The sequence below is a fragment of the Aquarana catesbeiana genome, linkage group LG12 (genome assembly GCF_042186555.1).
Source record: "Aquarana catesbeiana isolate 2022-GZ linkage group LG12, ASM4218655v1, whole genome shotgun sequence".
Taxonomy (NCBI): Eukaryota; Metazoa; Chordata; class Amphibia; order Anura; family Ranidae; genus Aquarana; species Aquarana catesbeiana.
Window position 1 is genome coordinate 90,742,261 of NC_133335.1, and position 24,840 is coordinate 90,767,100.

The following is a 24,840-nucleotide window of genomic DNA, read 5'->3' on the forward strand; positions in this document are numbered from 1 at the left end:
AACTCTGGGGGGCATTCTGTACACTATCCATGTACAGAATGCCTCCAGGTTTCTATATTGCATTTTACAGAAAATTATAGTTCCACAGATTGAAAAGGAAAGGCAATTTTTAATAACATTCAATTAAATAATGACTATAGAATATATGCTATATGTTTGATTTTTTTTCCCCAAAAGTGGAGATCCCCTTTAAAGCTCCACCAATGTGCCACAACTATCTGTTGATTTGCCCTGCCAATCGCTTCCTCCTTCACTTCAATTTGTAGGGTGACAACGTTGCACATAGTCTTTCCAGTTCAGAGCAGCGTCATCAACCTTGCACCTGCTGTGCCCACGTGGACTATAGCATGGCGTCATGATGTCACATGGATCCAATGCTGCATCTGTTCCCCGCCAGCTCTGCAGTGAGAACTAAATAATCAAATACTGCTGATCGCTCAGTTCTCCCCCCCCCTCCACTTGAGCAGAGAACTGGGACTGTCAGTCTCCGCCTCTGTGCTCTTCCCCTCCAGCATTCACTGGAGCACTGGGCTGTAGAGAGAGCGGGAGAATCTGTCTCAGCCTCTCAGTGGATCATTGAGAGGGTGAGCCAGGTGCCAGTCCAGGGTTCTGGGTGGATACCGATTATATGGTCAGGATCTTTTCAGAGCCTGGACCGGCTTTGTGAAGTAAGCTGAAAATTGGTCACAGGCGTGCAGAATGAACTGCACTCCTGTGATCCATAGGAGAAGAAAAGCCAAAAAAAGCCTTGGCTTTTCTTCTCCTTTTAACTAGCTCCTAGCTTGGCTTTTTTTCAAACGTCTAACTTTTGGCAAAAAGCAAGTTCTGTGGGGAGCTGTTTAAATGTGGAGATAAATATTGCAGCCTAAGCTTCTTTTTTATTTTGTAGCCTGTTTTGGGGCCAAATTAACATTTACAAATGCCCACAGTTGGGCTTTAGTCTCCTTTGTATTTTTATAAAAATTCTTTACAGATTCCTGGCTTGTTAATTTTATAGGAAGAATCCTTTAACTCCACTTCACATAAGTGGATACAAGTTTTTTTTGTTTAATCTTCACTTCACACTTTAATAAAATTGGGCCTACATATTTTTCCCATTATAACATTTAATTAAATATAGCATTAATTATAAACACTCAGTAAACTCCCATGCATATTTCCCAAGACAAGGAGTGAATGCCAGGCATTTTATTTGCAGTGTCACCCTAGATTAAGTAAAGTTAGGTATTAGCAGGATATGCAAATCAAGCTATATACTGATTATAAAAGCTGCATTGCTAAATGTATACATACTAATTATGTGGCATCATCCACTGGGAAAAATAACTACAGTATTTTAAGTACAGTACAGTGTGTTTCTAATGCACAACAGAAGAAACACAGCTATACTTGCTCTGTAATGATCTTCATGGAGTACCACAGAATGAACAACGTTCAAAACACATTATCAATATACATGTAAATAACAGGGGGTGACACATGCTAAACGATATAAACATTGAATTACAATGGATAATGAGCAGAATCAGTGCTCATTATCTTTACAAAGATGGCAGGCTGTAAATTAAAGACAACCGCATGCTATGGAGGTGGGCTGTGACTACTTCAGTCACTTTGCAACCCTTATTCACATAAATCAAAGATAATTTGCGCTTTTCACATAGTATTTTAAAAGAGTGCCACATTCTTAGCCATACTCTAACCTTTCATCTGTTTTATATACTGAACATTTCTGTGTTTTGCCCAAGGGCATTGACATGTTTACAGTATATATTGTATATGCACAATAATTAAAGTGATTGTAAAGTCTTGTGTTTTTTTTTTTAATTAAAAAAACAAACAAGTTATACTTACCTCCTCTGTGAACTGGATTTTCACAGAGCAGCCCAGATCCTCCTCTTCTTGGGTCCCTGGCTGGTGCTCCTGGTCCCTCCCTCCTGTGGGTGCCCCCACAGGAAGAAGCTTGCTATGGGGGCACCCGAGCCAAGTCACAGCTCCCTGTGTCCATTCAGACATGGAACTGCAACCCGTCCCAGCCCCTTTCTATTCTCATTGGCTGACTGACTTTGACAGCAGCAGGAGCAAATGGTGCCGTGCTGCTGTCTCAGCCAATGAGGAGAGGAGTCCCGGGCAGCTGAGACATTCCTACAACATCGCTGGATCTAGATGGGGCTCAGGTAAGTGTGAGGGGGGCTGCTGCACACAGAAGGTTTTTTATCTTAATGCATAGAATGCATTAGGATAAACAACCTTCTGACTTTACAACCAATTTAAGTAAGGGCAGGGCTAAATGTGCAAATGTTTGTTTTTTGCGTAGGCAAGTAGCTATGACATATCTTGCATGAACATAAAATATAAAAAGTATGTTATTTTGGAAATCTCAATAGCTCGAGAGGAAATGTTTAGGCACAGGTGAATGAGTCAGAGCAGTGGCTCCCCTTCAGTGTTAAGAAGCTTCCTCCATAATTTTAGTTAAAAAGAAAGCCAAGAAGTAAACTTCTTCTACTTTAGAAAACCCATAAAGCCTTGAAAATCCAGTGTCATAGGTACACCTTGTAGTAAACCTAGATTTCGAAAGCAAAAGTTTTCATATAAATGGTTAAAAGTGCAATCTAAAAAAAAACAATCATACCTAGATGGCGGCAGTATCGATCCCACCCACTCAGATCCGCTCTGAGCACAAAGTGGTGACTGTCAGTCACCGCTCTGTGCTCTGCCCCTCCAGTGCTCACTGGACCACCGGACTGTGGATCGGGCGGGAGAGGCTGGCTCGGGTTCTCAGCGGTGAGCTCAGAGTCTGAGTCTGCTGGCCATCAGGCATCAGGATCCCTGCAGAGCCTGGACAGTCTCTGTGACAGCAGCCGACAGCGGACTTTAGCCTGCTGTCAGCTGAATCTGGATCACAGGAGTGCATGAAAATCTGCCTGGTAGAACTTATTAAACATGTGAAGAGAAGACCAGATAGCAGCCTTACAAATTTGAACAATAGAGGCTTGATGCTGAATCACCCAGAGAACATTGACACTCCTGGTGGAATGGGTCCTGGTTGGTAGAAGAACCTTGGCTTTAATTTCATAGGTTTGAGAAACCCACTGACTAATCCACCAAGAAATAGTGGATTGAGCGGCAGCCTGACCCTCAGGTTGAACAAACTGTCAACAGAGACTTTTAAAACAAAGCTGTAGACTTCGGATAAGTCTGAAGAGCTCAACAGCTCAAACAACATGAAAACAGTGGCGCACCTTGTCCTTAAGCCTAGTACACATGGTCCGAATGTCGGGCAGCATCGTCAAGTTCAGTAGAAACTGGCCAACATTCATCCCTGCGTATGGCGGCTGGTCCGTTCAGCCGGCTTCTGATCGAAAAAGGTCTAACAAGCGACTCCTGATCAGCGCTCTCAGCTAATGGCCGAGAGCACTGACTGGAGTGTTCTGGTGGGGGGGCTATCCCACCTGTCAGAACACAATAGAACAGCAGGAAAGATCACTGGACTGTACTAGTTAGATTGTAAGTACAGTGGCTTTGACCTGAGCTGTCAGTTTTTATTTTGCTCAACCCACTGAGTTGAACAAAAAAAAAAAACTAGTAGTGTGTTTGGAGCTTTAGGATTCCTATGATTTAGACAAAAGGATGACAAAACAATGTCCTGATTCAAGTATAGGAAAGGCCACTTGCAGGAGAGAGCAGCCAATTCTGGGACCCTGCAAGCTGAAGTATTGGCAACCAAAAAGACAGCCTTGTGCATAAGGAGCAACAAAAGAATCTCTCAGGGAGACTCAAAAGAAGAAGTCTGCAAAACAGATAAGACCAAATTAAGAGGAGTTCTTTTGTTTGGCCCCCTCTTTCCCATACTGCCCGGCCTTTGGGTACTGGTATAACCCTTCAGCACATGGGCAACCACAGCAGTTTTGGAACTTTCATACCAGTCTGTCTTTACGCAAGTGCAGGTAAAATCCACGCATGCACAGATCAGCAGGGCTCTGCGTAGACCCAAAACCCCATTTCACATAGGCACACATGCAGAATTTGAGAGGAGGACGAGGTTGACTGGCCTTGAAGAGGGTAGAGATTACAGGGTCAGAAACACCCCTATCCCTTAGTATTTGGGCTTCAACATTGATGTCATCAAAGCCAGCATAAAGCAGGATGGAAGATTGAGCCCTGCGATAGCAAATCGTGCCAATCTGGAAGAATCCACAGTCCGTCTGGCAAAAGATTTGATATTTGTAAACCACAATGTTCTTGCAATCAGAATCACTGGAATGCCCTCTCCCTTTATCCTGTAACAAGCAAGGAAGAAGCTGAAGTGAAGGGAAGGCAAAGATCAGGAAAAACAGATTCCAAGGAGTCACCTGGGCATCTATCACATTCCTGGTCCAAGACAAAAAACTGTCTAGTTTGTTGTTAAATCTCGGGTACCAACAGATCCACATCCACGGCAAATACATCTCATCAAATACCTCCGGGAGAAGGGCCCATTCCTCAGATTCAGGTGCTGGTGTTTGGAAAGTCCATCTGCCAATTTAGCGCAGTGGAGATGGCCAGAACGTGAAGTTCTGCCCAAGACAAAATCAGGTGTGCTACTTACTGAGCAGTATGACTTATTTTTCCTCCTTGAAGGATGATGTACAGTATGCCACTGGTGTGGCTTTGTCCAACTGCATCCTGAAAGGGAAACTCCAAAGGCTGATAGACCAGTGTAGATGAGCCAGCTGAATTGCCTGAAGCTCCAGGATGATGGCCAGCAACCTTTGCTCCACTGACCACCATGTCCCCTGAACCAATATGTTTTCCAGAATACCTCCCATCCCTGACAGGCTGGCATCTATTGTTAAGAGCTTCTAATTCATAAAAAAAAGGATCTAGCTGTATCCAGCAACTGCACAGATATCCATCATGCCATCTACCATCCATCATCAGCCAACTTGTTCTTGGGAGGCAGATGCATTGGCAGGTCAAATGTGTGAATCACAGATATTGAATCTTGGTATGTTCAGGAACTTACTGAGACCCTTGAAGTCCAGAATAGACGTCAAGTCTTCATTTAGCTTGGTGAATCTAAACACACTGTAAGAAAAGACCTGAGACCTGTTCCCCTCCAGCATGGATGCATTAACCCCCTGGGACAGCAGCTTTTGCTGAGCTGCAAAGAATACTGTTTAGAGCTTGAAGCATGCTGCTTACAAAAGGAACTCTTTTTGGATTCCAAAGGTGTCACCTGTGTGTAACCTGTCCCCTTCACCTTCTTCTTTAGGGATAGGAGCGTGGTTTCCCCCACAGCCACTTTCTGGATGACGGCATCCATGGGCATTCCCCCTCAAAGGGCAGCTTCTCGATTTTGCTGTTTGCAGAGAGCTTTTACCAACCAGGATTCTTCTCATGTGGAGAGTCATGGTGCCCACCCAAAAAAACTTCTTCCAAGGCATCCACTGAGAAACTCTTCTATATATACTGTCAGATGGCAGGATCCCCTGAGTCAGAAGCTATGGAAAGGAGCAAATGCTTTGCCCTAACTTTGAGGGCTTGGTAATCTCCCACTACAGCCACCACAGGCTGCAGGGCCAGGTTTACCAGAGAGGAAGATTCCTTAAAGGAGGCCTCTAACATTTTATCAGTGGCTACTGGGACCTCGTCCACCTGGTTCATCAGTGTCTTCTTTAAGTAGGAAATGGCTGGGTCAACAGCCATACAACCCCATTTTCTAACAAATTTCTCCTCCATGGAGTATGCTGAATGAAATGCTTTGAAGGTGAAAACACCTTCACTGGGTAGGCCCTATTGGCATACATCACTTCCTGCTAATGAGCGTGCCTTGGGATGGACTTGACAGTGATGTATCTTGACAGCTGCCTGGAGCCAAACCCAGAGAATTCTGGCAGTGGTAAATTTGAATTAGTGTGCAACATGTCCATGAGGAACTGGACAACTGCCACAGCCCCCAGACCCTTAGATTCCTCTTGGGTGGACCAGTCTACAGAGGATGTCTTAAACATCTTCCTCCTTTTCCTCATTTTGAGAAGGTTCCTCTGACGTCTCATTTTCCCACAAAAGGAACACAAACCAGAAATGACTGCAGAAAATTTCTTCCTTGAGACAAAGTGAAAGAAGATCTATAGAGAGATATCTGTATGCACATCTATCACCTATGGAAACCACAACAGCACTACAACATATCCAAAGCTGGTGTTCCCAGCACCAAGTGGCCCCGAGATACAGGGCCCCAAAGTCGGTTCGGAAAATGTCAAGCACTTTTCTGCAGCAGAGAATGACATTTTTCGAACTGACTTTGGGGCCCCGTATCTCGGGGGCCACTTGGTGCTAGGAACCCCAGCTTTGGATATGTTGTAGTGCTAGTTCCACTGGGTTTGCACACCAGATTTTGGGGTTCCTAGAACCAAGTGGCCCCGAGATACGTTTTTTTATAAAGTGCTCCTTAGCATTAAACCATACACAAAATAGTATATACAAACACACTGAAGTGCAATATGCATGATCTAATCAAACAAACATGCAGGAGTGCATATATGAAAATGTTAAATCATTTCAAAAAGTGCTTAGTGCCACACAGTCCATGTGAAAAAAAACAATCCTTAATAAAACAAATCTTATAAGTGATATATGAAATATTGAAGATTGATATTCAGAAAGTGCTTATGATTAGTATCCAATGGTGTTTTTTTCCAGCATGCTCATAACTTTCTTTGTGCCGCAAACCATGCTTTGGTGTAATCCGGTGGCCCTCTAGGTAATATGCTCACCTCAGAGTGTGTGTCTCAGCTGCTACACTAAGTCAAATCACGCTTTTGAACCACCCCAGGGCTCTGTGTAGATCACTGGATCCCAGGCTCCAATACGGTATCCAAAGATATATGAGAGAAAAAGCTTGATGGTGTGATAACAGCTGCACCATATGACGGCGGGATGGTGCAGCTGTTGTTCTGGGCCGCCGTCATATGACGGCGCAGCCTTCCAGGCAGCCCAGGGGGCGTGCCCGCCGCATCGCTCCGGTCCCGGTGCGCGTGCCCGGCGGCCGCGATGTCCGCCGGGCACCCGCGATTGCCCGGTAACCGACCAGGACCGTGGATCTGTGTGTGTAAACACACAGATCCACGTCCTGTCAGATGGGAGGAGACCGATGGTGTGTTCCTTGTACAGGGGAACACCGATCGGTCTCCTCCCCTTGTGAGTCCCCTCCCCCCACAGTTAGAATCACCTCCCTAGCAACATATTTAACCTTACAGCGCCCCCTCCTGGTTAACCCCTTCATTGCCAGTCACATTTATACAGTAATCAATGCATTTTTATAGCACGGATCGCTGTATAAATGTGAATGGTCCCAAAAATGTGTCGAAATTGTCCGATGTGTCTGCCGCAATATCGCAGTCATGATAAAAATCGCAGATCACCGCCATTACTAGTAAAAAAAAAAAAAATTAATAAAAATGCTATAAATCTATCCCCTTATTTTGTAGATGCTATAACTTTTGCGCAAACCAATAAATATATGCTTATTGCGATATTTTTTACCAAAAATATGTAGAAGAATATGTATCGGCCTAAACTGAGGAAAAATTTTGTTTAAAAAAAAAAAAAAATTGGATATTTATTATAGCAAAAAGTAAAAAATATTGTGTTTTTTTTCAAACTTGTCACTCTTGTTTTGTTTATAGCACAAGAAATAAAAACCGCAGGGGTGATCAAATACCACCAACAGAAAGCTCTATTAGTGGGGAAAAAAATGATAAAAATTTCATATGTGTACAGTGTTGTATGACCGCGCAATTGTTATTCAAAGTGCGACAGCGCTGAAAGCTGAAAATTGGCTGGGACAGGAAGGGGGTGAAAATGCCCTGTATGGAAGTGGTTAAGGATTGTTTTTTTCACATGGACTGTGTGGCACTAAGCACTTTTTTAAATTATTTAACATTTTCATATATGCACTCCAGCATGTTTGATTAGATCATGCATATTGCACTTTAGTGTGTATATACTATTTTGTGTATGGATTAATACTAAGGAGCACTTTATTATTTATTATTATTTTACTGCTTTTGTGTTTTACCCAGTGAGGGTATTAATTACATGTATGTATTTAGGTTTTTTTTTATGCGTTTGCAGATATACACATATTTTGACATACTGATTAGCACAATATAGCACACTCTAGCGCAGCATATTTTTCTTTTGCATTTACCGTTTGCACGATATATGAGACGTGTTTAGCGTATGCAGCTGAGTAGTGATATTCACTAGGCATAAGGTTCATTGTGGCTCACAGGACTTTTTTCCTATAGTGTAGGGTAAGGCTAGCGTCACTGTCACTTTTTTTTTTTTTTTTTTTTTTTTGCGGTCTGTGTCCCTGTTTTCAGATATTCCTTCCTTTCCTGTCTGGTAGTTTAGGCTCGGTTTCCACTAGTGCGACTTTTCATGTGACTTGGGACTGCAAAGTCGCATGACAAGTTGTACCCCATGATTTCCAATGAGTACCATTCATATCTATGCGACTTCAAGTCGCAGCGACTTCAAAGTAGTCCCTGCACTACTTTGGTCCCACTTTGATGCCATGTCCATAGACCTCAAGAATACACAGGCATTGCTTCAAGTTGCGGCAAAATCGCTCAACTTTGGGGTTGCAATAGTGGAAACCGAGCCTAATAGTGGTTAAAACTCTTCAGTGGTGCAAATCAAAAAAACATTATATAAAAATCCCTGGCTGCCTCAAGCTTCTTTCACATATGTACTACTAGCCCCATTTATTCTTTTTTGCTGGGCTACTGTGAGTATGAACCAGTCTTAGGAATGAATGAGGCAAACAAGCACTTAAAAGCATAAAGAAAAATATTAATATGCAATATTTTATATTTACCAACACTGGTCCCAATCTAAAACGAAAAAGAAAACACTTTAAAAAATGTGTGTCTGTAAGTGTTTGCAAATCTAATTATTTGACCTGATATATGTTGAACAGAATATAGACGAATGTACCAACACCATCTTGGATCTTGAAGAGACTCAGAGGTCACTCAGTTTTGCCATTACAGAAAAACAGAACAGCATCTCCAGCCTGAAAGTAGACACCAGCTCCATGGAGAATGAAATTGAGCACCTACATGAGAAGAAACGTCTGGTATGGTTTTCTGATACTAATGTTTTCCTATCATACAACATAAAATGGGTCACTTAAATTGGATCTTCACCCTCAGAACAAAGTTCACTCCTCTTTACCCCCCAGTTTTGGTTTTGCGCACCCCCACCCCCCCATGCACGTCACGTGCCTTGGCTAATTACGAGCGCTGTGCCTCCTACAATATGCACTTTGCATATCCCAGGAGGCATAGGCTTTTATTCAGAAAAGGATGAGGGGCGTGCTTAGCAGCATGTCATCGAAAGGGCCTGCCAACTGAACCCCGAAGAGCTGGCAGCCTCCTGATGACATCACAAGTAAACATTACAGCGCATGACCTGAGTGATGGAAGCAGAGAAAAGTATTTCAGAAGGACTTGGATGGTGGGTTGGGGGGGGTAAAGATCCGCTTTAAAGGGAAAGATTTGTTCATTGTAAACCAATATGTAATAGCGATTAGCTTGATGTAAATGGCGTTATCAGTATGTTTTAAATGGTTTTGAACATCAAGGCAGCTCTGCAACGCTACACAGTGATTGTGTTTTACTGCTTTGTTTCACAATATGTCTACAAGTGCAACAAAGCACTTCTTTTGCGACTCATATCTTTAAGTGAAATTTTGTCCTAAATTAGAAAAAGTGTAAGCAGAATGGATTTTTATTGCAGGAACATACAGTTTTGTTACACCTCAGCAAATGAGTGCTTGTTAAAATGCAAATAAAAATAGATAAACGGATACGCAATAGGATAACGATCCTCATTTAAAGTGATTGTAAAGTCTCATTTATTTTTTTATATTAAAATAACAAACATGTTCTACTTGCCTGCTCTGTGCAGTTGGTTTTGCACAGGGCAGCCCAGATCCTCCTCTTCTCAGGTCCCTGGCTGGAGCTCCTGGCCCTGGCAACTTGCTATGGGGGCACCCAAGGTAAGATTCGGCTCTATATATCCATTCAGACACAATGCCGTGGTTCGGCCCCACCCCTCTTTCTCCTGATTGGCTAATTGCATTTGACAGCAACAGGAACCAATGGTGCCGCTGCTGTGTCTCAGCCAATCAGAAGGGAGAGTACTGTACGGCCAAGGGACTTGTGGACATCGCTGTCTAGAGATGGGGCTCAGGTGCTACACACTGAAGGCTTTTTATCTTAATACATAAAATGCATTAAGATAAAAAAAAAAAACCTTCTGCCTTTACAATCACTTTAACTTCATCTCACCCAGCCCTGGTGTTCCTTTAATAGGGTCTGCACACCCAGGGGGCAGGAAGGATTGCCGATCATGTGACCTTTGTGAGTGGCTGTCACAGTGGTCACATGATCAGAAGCCTGTCACACCAGCTACCAATTGGTAGTAGGGACAGCTCAGCCTCTGTGCTGGGAGTGTGCAGTGAACAGAAACATCAGATGCCCAGTGATGCATGTGTGGTCATTACAGCCCACCCGTTTGTCGCCACATATGTGTTATGCGGATGAAAACAGGTGAAAAGTGACAGTTTGTAGTTTATTAAAACTGGCCAAAAAAAAAGTCAACATCTACAAAAACTGTAGCTCTTGACTTCTAATAAGCAAGTACTCAAAAGCCCAGGGATCCAGAGCTGTCATCATTAGGGCCAGTTCTTTGCCGGTCTTTGGGTCCCTGACGTGTGGGGAATTGGCTTTGACTTTTTGCTGGCTCACAGCCAGCTCACTACTGCACATTAGCGAGATGCAATGCGCTGTCTGAATGGTCCTGCGGCCTCCTGGGACCTGTGACTTGCCCCAGGAGGTTTCAGGGAGAAGGGCTGAGCTTCTGTTTGGGTATCGGTTACCCACCACAAATAGGTACCCACTCCCAGAAATAAAAAAGCTTTCAAAAGTAATAGAGGCGTGGGGATGACAAGCGTTACTTCCGCTTTAAATTACTTTCAAACAACATTCCTCAAGCCATCAAATGTACTGATAAAAATTTTTGTTTGATTATTCGTACAAACCTTTGTTCGCAAATTCACTGTAGTGCCAGCTTAATGGCTAATTTTACCTTTCCCTTTCACAGAAAATGCCCGCTTTGCCCTGTGTTTTGGAAACCAGCTGTAAACGCGCATCACCCTTGTGTTGCGATTAAATGTTATTGGCACTCCAAGTGCGGTTAGGTGTGTGAAAAATGTGCTGAAAGCGCAGCAAAAAGCAAAGTAAAAAACATGCCATGCTCTGCTCCAAAAGTTCTTGAGCTTCAAGTGAATAGACTTCCCTATGCGTGACGAGTGGAATCGCTCCAATACTCCCCCAAAAACGTGAGCTCCCACTACGTGGAGAGGTAAACAGGGCTTGACTACTGAGTGTCTCTATCCACTCCCTCCAATGTATTAACATTGGGGACGGAAAGTATTCAGACCCCCTTAAATTTTTCACTCTTTATTATATTGCAGCCATTTGCTAAAATCATTTAAGTTCATTTTTTTTCCTCATTAATGTACACACAGCACCCCATATTGACAGAAAAACACAGAATTGTTGACATTTTTGCAGACTTATTAAAAAAGAAAAACTGAAATATCACATGGTCCTAAGTATTCAGACCCTTTGTTCAGTATTTAGTAGAAGCACCCTTTTGATCTAATACAGCCATGAGTCTTTTGTGGGAAAGATGCAACAAGTTTTTCACACCTGGATTTGGGGATCCTCTGCCATTCCTCCTTGCAGATTTTCTCCAGTTCTGTCAGGTTGGATGGTAAACGTTGGTGGACAGCCATTTTTATGTCTCTCCAGAGATGCTCAATTGGGTTTAAGTCAGGGCTCTGGCTGGGCCATTCAAGAACAGTCACGGAGTTGTTGTGAAGCCACTCCTTCGTTATTTTAGCTGTGTGCTTAGGGTCGTTGTCTTGTTGGAAGGTAAACCTTCAGCCCGGTCTGAGGTCCTGAGCACTCTGGAGAAGGTTTTCTTCCAGGATATCCCTGTACTTGGTCGCATTCATCTTTCCCTCAATTGCAACCAGTCGTTCTGTCCCTGCAGCTGAAAAACACCCCCACAGCATGATGCCACCACCATGCTTCACTGTTGGGACTGTATTGGACAGGTGATGAGCAGTGCCTGGTTTTCTCCACACATACCGCTTAGAATTAAGGCCAAAAAGTTCTATCTTGGTCCCATCAGACCAGAGAATCTTATTTCTCACCATCTTGGAGTCCTTCAGGTGTTTTTTTAGCAAACTCCGTGCAGGCTTTCATGTGTCTTCTACTGAGGAGAGGCTTCCGTCGGGCCACTCTGCCATAAAGCCCCGACTGGTGGAGGGCTGCAGTGATGGTTGACTTTCTACAACTTTCTCCCATCTACCGACTGCATCTCTGGAGCTCAGCCACAGTGATCTTTGGGTTCTTCTTTACCTCTCTCACCAAGGCTCTTTTCCCCCGATAGCTCAGTTTGGCCGGACGGCCAGCTCTAGGAAGGGTTCTGGTCGTCCCAAACATCTTCCATTTAAGGATTATGGAGGCCACTGTGCTCTTAGGAACCTTAAGTGCAGCAGACATTTTTTTGTAACCTTGGCCAGATCTGTGCCTTGCCACAATTCTATCTCTGAACTCTTCAGGCAGTTCCTTTGACCTCATGATTCTCATTTGCTCTGACATGCACTGTGAGCTGTAAGGTCTTATATAGACAGGTGTGTGGCTTTTCCAATCAAGTCCATTCAGTATAATCAAACACAGCTGGACTCAAATGAAGGTGTAGAACCATCTCAAGGATGATCAGAAGAAATGGACAGCACCTGAGTTAAATATATGTCACAGCAAAGGGTCTGAATACTTAGAACCATGTGCCAAGATCTTCATCCATCTTGCTTCTGGGTTCACGGACTCCTGCTCTGCCACTGGCCGGAGCTGCAATGACGTCACTCCCATGCATACGCGCAGGAGCAAGCAGTTCACAGCACAGGGCTTTGAAGGAACGGCACGGGTGTCTGGCCGTTCCTTCAGCACGCATGCACTGGTGATGTCACTGGCTGCGCGTAGAGTAAATATCTCCTAAACGGTGCCCTTGGCATAAGAACAAAAAAGCCGATGCTCTTTCCAGACAGTTCACTACTTTTGAAGATCGACCTACCGAGCAGTATATAATCCCACCTTACAAAATTATCGCACAGATCTCTGCGGCTCTTTCCCAACAGTTACAAGAAACCCAGAATCGTGCTCCTCAAGGCTGGAAGATACAACCAGGATACTTGTTCGTAGCCCCCAGCCTCAGAAAACCTGTACTCCTCTGGGCACATGGAGTGTTATCCGGTCATCCTGGTGTCACCATTACTCTTAAGACCTTGCTGCATCATGTTTGGTGGCCTCATATGAAAAAAAGATGTTACCGACTATGTGGCTCCCTGTCCAGCTTGTGCTGCTAATAAATAATGTACCTCGCACATTGCCTACTGGGCTGTTACAACCACTTCCTGCATCTCATCAGCCTTGGACCCATTCGACTATGGACTTCATTACAGAGTTACCCAAATCCGATGGCATGACTATATGGGTCATAGTGGATGGTTTTTCCAAAAATGTCTCATTTTGTACCGCTCCCTGGATGACCTATAGTGGAAGCACTGTCTACCCTCTTCCTTTCCTATATTGTGAAACATCATGGCATACCTACCAATATCATCTCAGACCGTGGATCCCAGTTTGTTTCCCAATTCTGGAGAGCATTTTGTAAGAAACTAGGAGCAACGCTCCCACTCTCTACCTCACATCACCCACAGATGGTCAAACCAAACGCATGAACTAGACCCTTGAAACCTACCTTCGATATTATGTCAACTTGTTACACTCCAATTAGTCTGAGTATTTGCCTTTGGCTGAAATCGCCATTAACTCCTATTGGCACAGTGCTCTTCATACTACGCCATTCTACGCTGCCCTCCTCTCTCCGGATACATCCTGTGTTCCATGTTTCTCTCCTCCAAAAAAGCAATTTTCAATCGTTACTCCAGAACTCAACAGCTACCTCCTCCTGTTCTTGTTGGACAACATGAGTTTGAAGTCTCTAATATTCTGGATTCTAAAAGGCGCGGTCATGGTCTACAGTGTCTGGTTCATTGGAAAGGATATCCCGTCACAGACCATTCCTGGGTTCCAGCCAAAGATTTGCATGCCCCTGCTCTTATTCGAGACTTCCATGCCTCCTTTCTGGCTAAGCCCCACTAAGCCCCCGGAGGGGTCCACTGGGGAGGGGGTCCTGTCCTGTACCTGGGTGTCATTGAACCAGGATGTTCCTGGTTCCACAGCTGCAGCCTTACCTGTGGTGCCACGGGGAGCTCTGGAGTTGTCGCAATGTTCGCCCAGCCTGATGCTTTGTCTTGGACTCACTAGCCCCACCTGCTGCCAGCTGCGGACAATGTATAATCAAGCAGCCCATAAATAGCAGCACTTCCTGTTACTCAGTGCCTGTTTGTGTGGACTAGCTCCCTGGGTGTATTGATAGCTCTGTGACTGTTTTCGCCTGAATCCTCAGCACACCAGCTCCACTTCGGACACTACCTACCACAGGTACCTTACACAGGATTGCAGAACAAATTGGACTCCTGTTATCTATAGGAGAAGTACAGCCAAAAGAGCTTTGGCTGTACTTCTTCTTTAACTTCCTGCACTCACAAAATGATGCAGACTGCGGTGCTGATGATATCACAACAGTATCACTTTCTGCATCATTGAGGACCACCTCCAGATTGGGGGGGGACTCAGGAGTTGGGTTCCCTCCCAGCCTCCTTAGTTCAAACCACTTTAACCACTTCGCTGCCCGCCCATAGTCAAAAGACGACCTGAGATGGGATCTCCCATCCTGTGTGGCCCTCATATGACGTCCGGGGCCTCCCGGCCACCTAGGGGGCGCGCGCGGCATTGCTCGGGACCCGGTGCGTGTGCCCGGCAGCCGCAATTGCCGCCGGGCACACGCACCGCGATTGCCTGTTAACCGAACAGGACCGTGGATCTGTGTGTGTAAACACACAGATCCACGTCCTGTCAGGTGAGAGGAGACCGATCTGTGTTCCCAGTACAGAGGAACACCAATTGGTCCCCTTGTGAGTCCCCACCCCCTACAGTTAGAATAACTCCCCTAGGAAACACATTTAACCCCTTGTGTCCCCCTAGTGCTTAACCCCTTCCCTGCCTGTCACATTTATAGAGTAATCAATGCAATTTTATAGCATTGATCGCTGTATAAATGTGAATGGTCCCCAAAATGTGTCCGATATGTCCGCCATAATGTCGCAGTCACGAAAAAAAATGCAGATCGCCACTATTACTAGTAAAAAAAATAAATAAATACAATTTTTTAAAAAATGCCATAAATCTATCACGTATTTTGTAGACTCTATAACTTTTGCGCAAACCAATCAATATACGCTTATTGCGATTTTTTTTTTTTTTTTTTTTTACCAAAAATATGTAGAAGAATACGTATCGGCTTAAAATGAGGAAAAAATTTGTTTTTTTTTTTTTAAAAATTGGGATATTTATTATAGCAAAAAGTAAAAAAATATTGTGTTTTTTTCAAAATTGTCACTCTTCTTTTGTTTATAGCGCAAAAAATAAAAACCGCAGAGGTGATCAAATACCACCAAAAGAAAGCTATTTGTGGGGAAAAAAGGACGTCAATTTTGTTTGGGTACAACGTCACACGACCGCGCAATTGTCGTTTAAAATGCGACAGCGCTGAAAACTAAAAATTGGTCTGGGAAGGAAGGGGGTAAAAATGCCCTGTATTGAAGCGGTTAATAAATACTACTTATTATAAAAAAAATACATAAAAACATAACAAGGTCATAATAAAGAAATTGAACAAAACCACGAAGCCTGCAAGTTGTAGGAGGGAGAGAGCTGAGGTTAGACATTACGTATGTGGTCAAGCTTATTGGCATTCTAAAAAGAGGGTAGGGTGATGGCATGGAGTGTGTAAAACAGAAAAATGTGATTACTGTCTTTATATAATGAAGTTAAACAGTACAGCAGATAAGTTTATTTTTCTTTACAATATTTTTTATAAATAAAACAATTGCTATTTCTCTTGTCCTGCCTCTTGAGGGAAACAGGAAGTCTTAAACCTTAAGGGCCAGTTCACACTACATGCAGTCCAGTGCGTTTTTGTTCTGCATCAAAAATGCATAGAAAATAGGATATATGGTTTCCAATAGCATAGTTCACACCAGTGCAGTCAGTTCCAGGGCCTTTCAGTTCCAGAAAAAAAAATAGATTTTCCTGCACTGGACTGTACTGGAACGCAGTAAAACATATCAAAAACGCACTGGACCCTAGTATAGTGAAAAAAAAGCACCTGGAATGCATCAAAAACGCGTTAAAAGGCTAGCACAGAGTATAACCCTCCTTCTACCATTCTCTGTTTTTTGTTAGTGTCCCAGGGAGATGGATGTCTTTTCCAGCCTTAATTTAATTGCAGAGCACTTCCCAAGTCCAGAGCTGCTGCCTTTGCCTTTGCACTAATTCTGTCTCCGAAGGGTCAGTGATGGACACTGAGTGCCATTATTCTCCTCCTCCTACCAGCTTCATTGTGGAAGGGGTTAAAGCACTGGACTAACACTGGGACTGGGTGAAGTGTCATGCGCGCCCACGCTCAAGCTCTGTTTGCCACATCTTCCCACTGCTGCTCCTGTTGCAAAGAGTTACATGAAACTTCAACCTGTTCCTACTGCCCACCAATAGTGGCTGTGATCAGTTCTGGCCATTTGGCTGACTCATTTCTTGCAAGCTACCCAGGTTTTGTGTGTACTTGAGTTCTAGCCTCTTGCCCTAAACCCATAGCCCTAGCAGCTTCAAAGTCATTGGCCACAGAGACTGATTCTGAGTACCTCAAGTTCTTGTCAGATGAGCTCACACCTAAAGAGTCACAGTCTACTGCTATCACGCTCAAATTAAATGAGACAGTTTTAGCCCTTATTGATGTGGTGCACTCCACCCTAATACTAGGAAATCAGCCTGTTGCTTCTATCTTATATCCAGCTTTCGGTTGTGTAGGGCACTTAAAGTGGTTGTAAACTCTCCCCCACAACTTTGTCCCATGTAAATCAGCATAAAAAACCCTAATGAATTCTGCTTGTAGATATCTCCTTACTTAGTATTGTTGTAATCCTTTTTGTTCTTTAGAATGATGTCACTGAGCATGCCCATATCTCCCCTGATTTACGGCACACTCTGTGTGCTTGTCTGTCTATTATCAGGACTTCCTACGGCACAACGCTGAAATCCCACAAGACTGCATAATCAGAGCTTTCTACTACACCCCATGTGACCATGTGACATCACATGGAGTGTAAACCTGGGCATCAGACAGCATTACTGCAGTCTTGTCAGCTGAAGCTGATAAGACTGACATAGGCAAACACTAGATAATTGGCACAACTAAATACTATGAAATAAAACAAGTCAGCTATGAGCAGGGAAGCAGGGTTGCCATAGAAACGTTGGATTGAGAAGGAAGCTTGGTTAACAGTACAGGAAGTGCTCTATGTAAGGGCGGAAATGCACTCTACTGTGGACTCAGAAAACAATACTTAAGATGGCGCTGCCTTACCCCTGGAAACAAGTTTTTTTTAAAGTTTCTTTATACAGTAAGTAATATGCAATTTGGGCTGGATTACAGTGGCTATAGTTTGATAATTACTTATTATAATGGACTAAATGAAAAGAAGCATCAGAGTGGGAGAGTTTACTTCCTCTTTAAGGCAGCAAGGTCTTTCTCTTTGCACCTGCTTCCAACATTTCCTATACTGCTGCCTACAGGAAGGGATTGGACACTGGCAAAAAGAAAACTGTAGGCCAGTCCAGGGTATAATCCTGCCCTACTCTATCCAAAACTAAAAAAAAAACTAAAAACTTTTGGCCATGATTGTTTGCTAAACTAATTATTGGAAACACCCTGATAGGTTGTTTGCTTCACCTATGTGCTTTCTGGCCTTGTACCTGTTTGGTGCAAATTTTAATTAGAAGTGGACCATTCCCTCCATGAATCCAGATATACTTTACCTTAACAAGTTGATTGCAATTTCAGTGGGGCATACCCCCACTTTTAATGACCCAATCGATAAGTGGTTGGAAGCCCTTTTCAGCATTCTCGTTGATGGGTCTCGCCTTACACCTAATTTTGGCTGTGATTTTACTTTGCCAGATCATGTCTGACTGGGTGAAATTTTTTTAAAAGAGATCTAACCACCACTGTTGATATCCCTCTACTTGTGGAATGTGTGGAGCAGATGGCTGTGGCATTGAATTTCAGCTGTAATGACTTTCTGGCAACCTCTTGCTGTCTCCTGTGGGTGTATATGCGTAGGGTACTTTGGCTAAAGTGCTGGACTGCAAAGCTATCGTCTAAGAAGTGTTTTTGATTTGCATGCTCTTTGAGAGCAACCCTAAATGTTCTCATTAAAGATGTTGGTAAGAGCACACATCTTCCTAAGTGGAAGAGCCTAAGTAGCACACTGCAAAGTCATCTTCCTCTCTAAAAAAGCATCCCCTTGACTTTAATCTCAAGGTCCCCCAAGCTTTGCTGCCCATCCACTTGCAAAATCTGGCAATCCAAGTCTGTCCAAAATTCAGACGTGCTTCTCCCCATGAAAATGTGGCCCCACTTTTCAGGAAGGCGGGGGTGCACCCTTGTGGGCACTAAGGCATTTTGCCTGCTGATTGCTTGGATGCAGTAGGTTGCGTCCCAGGCCTACAAACTCAAGTTTCATTCCCTGCCCTTGTTTTCTCTTTTCAAAGCTTCCTTTGTCTCCTCACAGAACCAGATCTCAAGCAGGCCCTCTCATGCCTTCTGGAATAAGGTTTCATAACTCTTTTCTCTCCTGCAAAGCAGTTTTAGAGGTTTTACTTCAATCTGTTCACTGTCCTAAAACCCAAAGGAGACATTAGTGCCATCCTGGATCTTTCTGATCTCAGGTTCAAATGCTTCAGTTCAGAAGCCATTTGGCTCACCGATATTGTATGCAGGTGGTAGACTCTATCAAGGTTGTCCCCTTTGCCCAATTATACTGCAGATCTCTGCAACACAATATTCTGTCATCGTGGAACAAATCAGTCTGATCCCTTGACAGGCAGATTTTGTAAATAGAAAGACCAGGCTATTCCTGGCTTGCTGGCTTAGGAATTTAGCTCTGGAGTTGGGACAGTCCTTTCTTCCCATCTTTTGAAAGGTTCTCAGGGCCATCCAATCTGGATTCAGTCAGACAACACAACAGTCATGGCATACATTACCCATCAGGGAGAAACCAAAGGTCTTGCTGCAGTAATCCTTTTTGTTCTGGATAGGTACAGATGAATCTGGTTCACTGACTTCTATTAGATCTAATGTCCCAAGGGCCAAAATGCCACCCTGCTTCTTGGTTGGTGGCTCTGCAAGCCCAGGTTTTAAGTGACAGGGGCATCTTCGAGTCTGTAATTCCTATGATGCTTAAGGCTGGGAAGTCACACCTCCCACAAGGTCTTTCATTGTGCATTGAAGGCATGCTTCTCTTGGTGTGAATCTAGGGGCATGCTTCTCTTGGTGTGAATCTAGGGGCTTTCATCCCAGGAGTTTGTGTGACAAATTCTCTCCTTCCTGTAGTTAGGCCTGGCTTTTAGGTCTTGGCACCATCCAAGGTCGTGTCTCTGGTCTTTCTATTCCGCTTTAGAGAGCGTTGGCCTCTCATTCGCTAAGACTTTTGTGCAGAGGGTGTCCTATGTGAGTCGTTCCTTGTGTCCACCTGTGACTCTGTGGGATTTGATCTGGTTCCCTCTGTGTTTCACAACCATTTGAACCCATTAGCAACATTCCTTCCTCTACTCTCTACATGTGTCTGAACTGGCAGCCTTATCTTGCAAAGAACCCTTTTTTGGTCTTGAATATGGACGAGGAAGTGTTGAGGCACAGGACTTCCTTCTTGCTTAGGGTAGCTTCTGCCTTTTACCCTCACCTGGACATGCTTTTCCCATCCCCTTATTTGGCTCCAGACCATTAAAAGGAAAATTCCATTCATCTCCTGGATGTGGTTCAAGCTATGTGAGTCTGTCTCTCAGCCTCTCCTTTCAGGTTACCTTTTTGTTCTGGATGGTCCCCCCAAAAAGCTTTCTAGCTTTTCATTCCACCATCTGTGTGGTTCAAAGTATTGTTCAAGAATATGATCTCAAAGATTGAGTTCCCCCTTTCCTATTATGGATCACACTACTAGATCTGTGAGTGCCTGTTGGGCTTTTCAACACCAGGCATCTGTTTCCCAGATTTTTAAGGCTAAAACATGGTTTTCTGTTCACATGCTCTCCAAGTTTTACCAGGTTTCTGACTCCATATAATGCCAGTTTTGGGTTTCAGGGCTGCTTTTGAGTATCCCAATGATTTAAGACTCCTGTGTCCCTCAATGGATGAGAAAGAAAATGCGAATTTTGTATCTGGTGTTGAATGCTTTTTTTGGAGTCCATTGAGAGACACATTGAGAGTCACTCTGTGACTCTCATTCTTATAACAAAGCTGAGGTACTCAGGAAGTAGCAGGGGTTATGCTCTGGGATGTCGTATAGGTTTTTTTGTTTTGTTTACTAGTGTCCAGTCCCCCTGTAGGCAACAGTATAACTTGAAGATTTAAGACTTCCTATGTCCCTCAAAGGACTCCAAGAAAAGTACTTTACAGTTGGTACAAACATCCGGTTATGTTTCATTGTGTGCTTTTCTGTTTGGTTAAAATAGCATTTTAAGAATTTTAAATTTTAAACTATGATTTCTCTGTTTATCTCATTAGAACCTGACACAGATCGTGGCCTTTCAGACGCGTATGAAGTATTTGCAGGCTGTGAAAGAAGGAAAATACACCCCAGTTTTCAGCACTTTACAAGCTCTAGAAGCAGAGCAACAGAAGCAAGAAAACCGCATGCATACAGTCAGCACTATCATTCACCAGATCCAGCAGGAATACCCACAGTATCAGAATGCCTTGCACAGTATAAGTCTTGCACTGGAAGCAAGGCTTGGCCCACAGGAAGGTGTGTCAGGGAGGGCTCCATGAACAAGGTCCATAGCAAAAATACAATAAAGAAATTGAATATATAGATTGCATACAGTAAAAAAATACTTCAATTATATCTTAGTTAAAGAATATCTAAGCCCAGTTATTTTTTATTGTGAATAAAGTAGGGAATAGTTAAACCCTTTTAATTTGCCATCTGTTTTTGTGTGAGTTTCCTTTAACCTTTACTGGAAACACAACAGAAAGTGTGAGGAAATCTCTCCAGAGTGAGGGAAATGCCCACTTAGACAGTTGCCACAAAGACTGAAAGTTAGGGAAAATCCCAAAGTTTGAGTTGCCACCAGAATAGCAATAGAGGAGAAATCTGCCAATGGGGACATTGGGCAGATTTCTCCTATGCAATACTTTAACAAGAAAAAAAGTTTATTCAAATTATCTAAAGTACAAGGTACATTAGGCATTAAATTTGTAACAAAAGGGATTATCAAGTAGGCGAACTAACAAATATCCCAGGAAACAGAAAAACTCTAACACATAATATAAAGAAAGATAATTATCTACATAGGTGTGCTGTGCTATAGAAATAAAAGGAAACATAGGGGGAGGAAAAGGAGGGGGAGGGCAGAGAATGAGGGAGAAGGGATAAGCAAAGGGGGGTGCGCGGGGGGGGGGGTGACATTGCGGAGGACAGGAAGGATAAAGGGGGGGTGTGGAAGGGGAAAACAAAGGATAGTACGGAGTACAAAGCCCTTAGGGGTATAAAGGGGCATGAATACACAAGGGTAAATGCAAATCTGGGCACAGCACCATGACCAAGTGAGGGGAGCATCTGCACTCATAGAGCCCCAAGCATCTATCCGTCTTGACCAGATTTTGTCATTTTTTTTCAGGCAATTACGATTAAGGTAAGTGATCTTATACAGCGTTAGAACAGAGTTCAAAACAGAGCGCCATGTCGATACTGTGGGTGTTGTGGCAGCTTTTCAATAAGGAAATATCTCCCTCCACGCATAGAAGGTGGCAAAACCTAAAAATAGTTTGGTATGCTGGCCTATGTCCTGAGTATCAAAAAGATTTAACAGCATACACTTGGGATCCGACTCAAGGGTTAGCCCAGCTAGGACCGCCGACCAATTTAAATCAAGGATTAAACATGACTAGACCATATGTAAAAAAGAAGCAACCTGTGCACCGCACTTAGGGCAAGATACTGGAACAGAGGGGTTCAGGGGGCCTCTTTCACCCTGAAAAGGCTAACAGCTATGTAAAAGTTTTATTTGGAGGAAACGATCTCTGGCTGATATCATATTGGTAACAAAAGAAGACAAACAATCCTCCCATTCCTCTTCTGTCAAACCGGGAAGGTCCACCTGCCATTTATAAAAGGTCCTTTCTAATTAATAAGTAGGGGCTATAGAGAGGGCGAAGAATAAAGGAGACAAGGGCTTGTCTTATCCTAGTGGTGACTAATCTCTCTACTGAATCAGATTCCAAGGTGAGAGAGGGTGAGAACTGTCTATGAAAGGCATGTTGATCTGAAAATATCTAAAATACATCCACTGTGGTAGGGCATACTCAGCCTTGAGGTCGGGAAATGAGCGTAGCCTGCCATCTGAGACAACATGTTTTAGACCCACTATCCCCCTAGTAGACCACACTTGAGGATCAGGAACACTATTCATATGCGGAAGGGTTGGATTACCCCAGAGGGGAATATGAGTGGAGAACGTCCCTGGAGAGAGATAGCAGGCTCTAGCTCTATGCCAGGTCCGTAACCCCAGTGTGAGACCCAGCACCTCGGAACACCAGATTGCTAAGGGTGGTATATAAACCTATAATAGCCGCCTCCGGAGTTACAGCAGGGTTATCTCTATGCTGGGAAAACCACCACCTTACCATCTCCAGAACTGCCGCCCAGAAATAAACTTGAAAATTGGGTAGAGACAGACCCTCCTGTGTGAGAGGCAACTGGAGAGTAGAGAATGCAGGGATCAGGAGTGCATTTTATGCTCAGAATGCATGGATCAGGAGTGCATTTTATGCTTAGAATGCAGGAATCAAGAGTGTGTTTTAGGCTCAGAATGCAAGGATCAGGAGTGTATTGCGCTCAGAATGCAGTGATCAGGAGTGCGTTGCGCTCAGAATGCAGTGATCAGGAGTGTGTTGCGTTCAGAATGCAGGGATTAGGAGTGCGTTGCGCTCAGAATACAGGGATAAGGAGTGCCTTTTACGCTCAGAATGCAGGGATCAGGAGTGTGTTGCGCTCAGAATGCAGTGCTCAGAAGTGTGTTGCGCTCAGAATGCAGGGATCAGGAGTGTGTTGCGCTCAGAATGCAGTGCTCAGACGTACGTTGCGCTCAGAAAGCGGGGATCAGGAGTACGTTGCGCTCAGAATGCAGGGATCAGGAGTACGTTGCACTCAGAATGCAGGGTTTAGGAGTATGTTGCGCTCAGAATGCAGAGATCAGGAGTACGTTGCGCTCAGAATGCAGGGATCAGGAGTGCCTTTTATGCTCAGAATACAGGGATAAGGAGTACATTGCGCTCAGAATACTGGGATCAGGAGTACGTTGCACTCAGAATGCAGGGATCAGGAGTACTTTGTGCTCAGAATGCAGTGATCAAAAGTGTGCTGTGCTCAGAATGCAGTGTTCAGGAGTGTGTTGCGCTCAGAATGCAGGGATCAGGAGTTCCTTTTAGGCTCAAAATGCAGGGATCAGGAGTACTTTACGCTCAGAATGCAGAGATCAGGAGTGCATTGCACTTAGTATTCGGGGTTAAGGAGTGTATTAGGCTCAGAACGCAGGGATTGGGGGGGGGGGGTGATGCATGAAGGGTGGTAGAGGACACTGCTATGGGGTCACCCTGCCCATAAGTGTCCTCTGCCCCCTTAACATCACCCCCCCACAGCAGTGTCCTCTGCCCCCCCTTTCCAGGAGACCGGGAGGCAGCACAGTTCTGGACAGAGGGTGGGAGCTGGCAGAGTACATTTTGATTTTAGCAAGCTGGTGATAGGCTGCTTAGGGCCACCCTGTGTCCCAGCAACCAATCACCAGGGGTTTAACTTAAATAGTTCTTTTGGCCGGCTCCTCCCCACCCTCAGTCCTGAGCTGTGCTTCATCCCAATCTCCGCTGTTCACTGATAACAGGGAGGGAGATAGGGGACCAGGGCATAGACGGAGCCACGGAGGAGGCGGGAGGGAGAAAGAGGGCCGGGACACAGAAGGCGTGGTGGAGGCTGGGAGGAAGTCCGAGGATCGGCACCTAGAAGGTGGGGGCTGGTGGTGCAGGAACCTGTTCGCGGTCCACCTGTCACCTGCAGGCGGTCGACAGGTGGACCGTGATCGACGGTTTGCCGACCCCCGTTTTACCCCCTTACTCTATTCAAAACTTAAAAAAAAAAACGCTTTGCATTTAGATATTTTTAATGTGCTAAAAAACATACCACCCAACTCCAAAATAAATAAAAAAAGACAAGGAAGTCTCAAACACCTATGAGCATCCACCCAGTACTAATCGGCATATTTCTTTATTGTATGTTTGTGGACAGAAAATAGCTAGGAACTCATACATGAATATTTTCAGAGAGTTGGTAGAGCCACTCATTTTGGGTGATGGAATATTGGGGTTTCTTTAAATTATTTTGTATTTATATAATAAGATTCTGTGGTTTTGACGGATTGGGCTCACTGGAGAACATGCATGGCAAACTCAAAACAGTGGCAGAATTGAGTGGAATAACTCTAC

At 44.1% G+C, this 24,840-nt stretch overlaps 1 protein-coding gene across 1 annotated transcript in view; it reads left to right on the forward strand.

Moving 5' to 3' along the window:
- Positions 1-21,718, forward strand: part of CCDC40 (coiled-coil domain 40 molecular ruler complex subunit) — a 176,271-nt gene extending 154,553 nt beyond the window's left edge. The window contains exons 18-19 of the mRNA XM_073608199.1: positions 8,969-9,127; positions 20,869-21,718. Of these exons, the coding sequence (XP_073464300.1) occupies positions 8,969-9,127; positions 20,869-21,132 (423 nt within the window). The 3' untranslated portion in view covers positions 21,133-21,718. The remainder of the gene's footprint in view (positions 1-8,968; positions 9,128-20,868) is intronic.
- Positions 21,719-24,840: the final 3,122 nt, after the last annotated feature.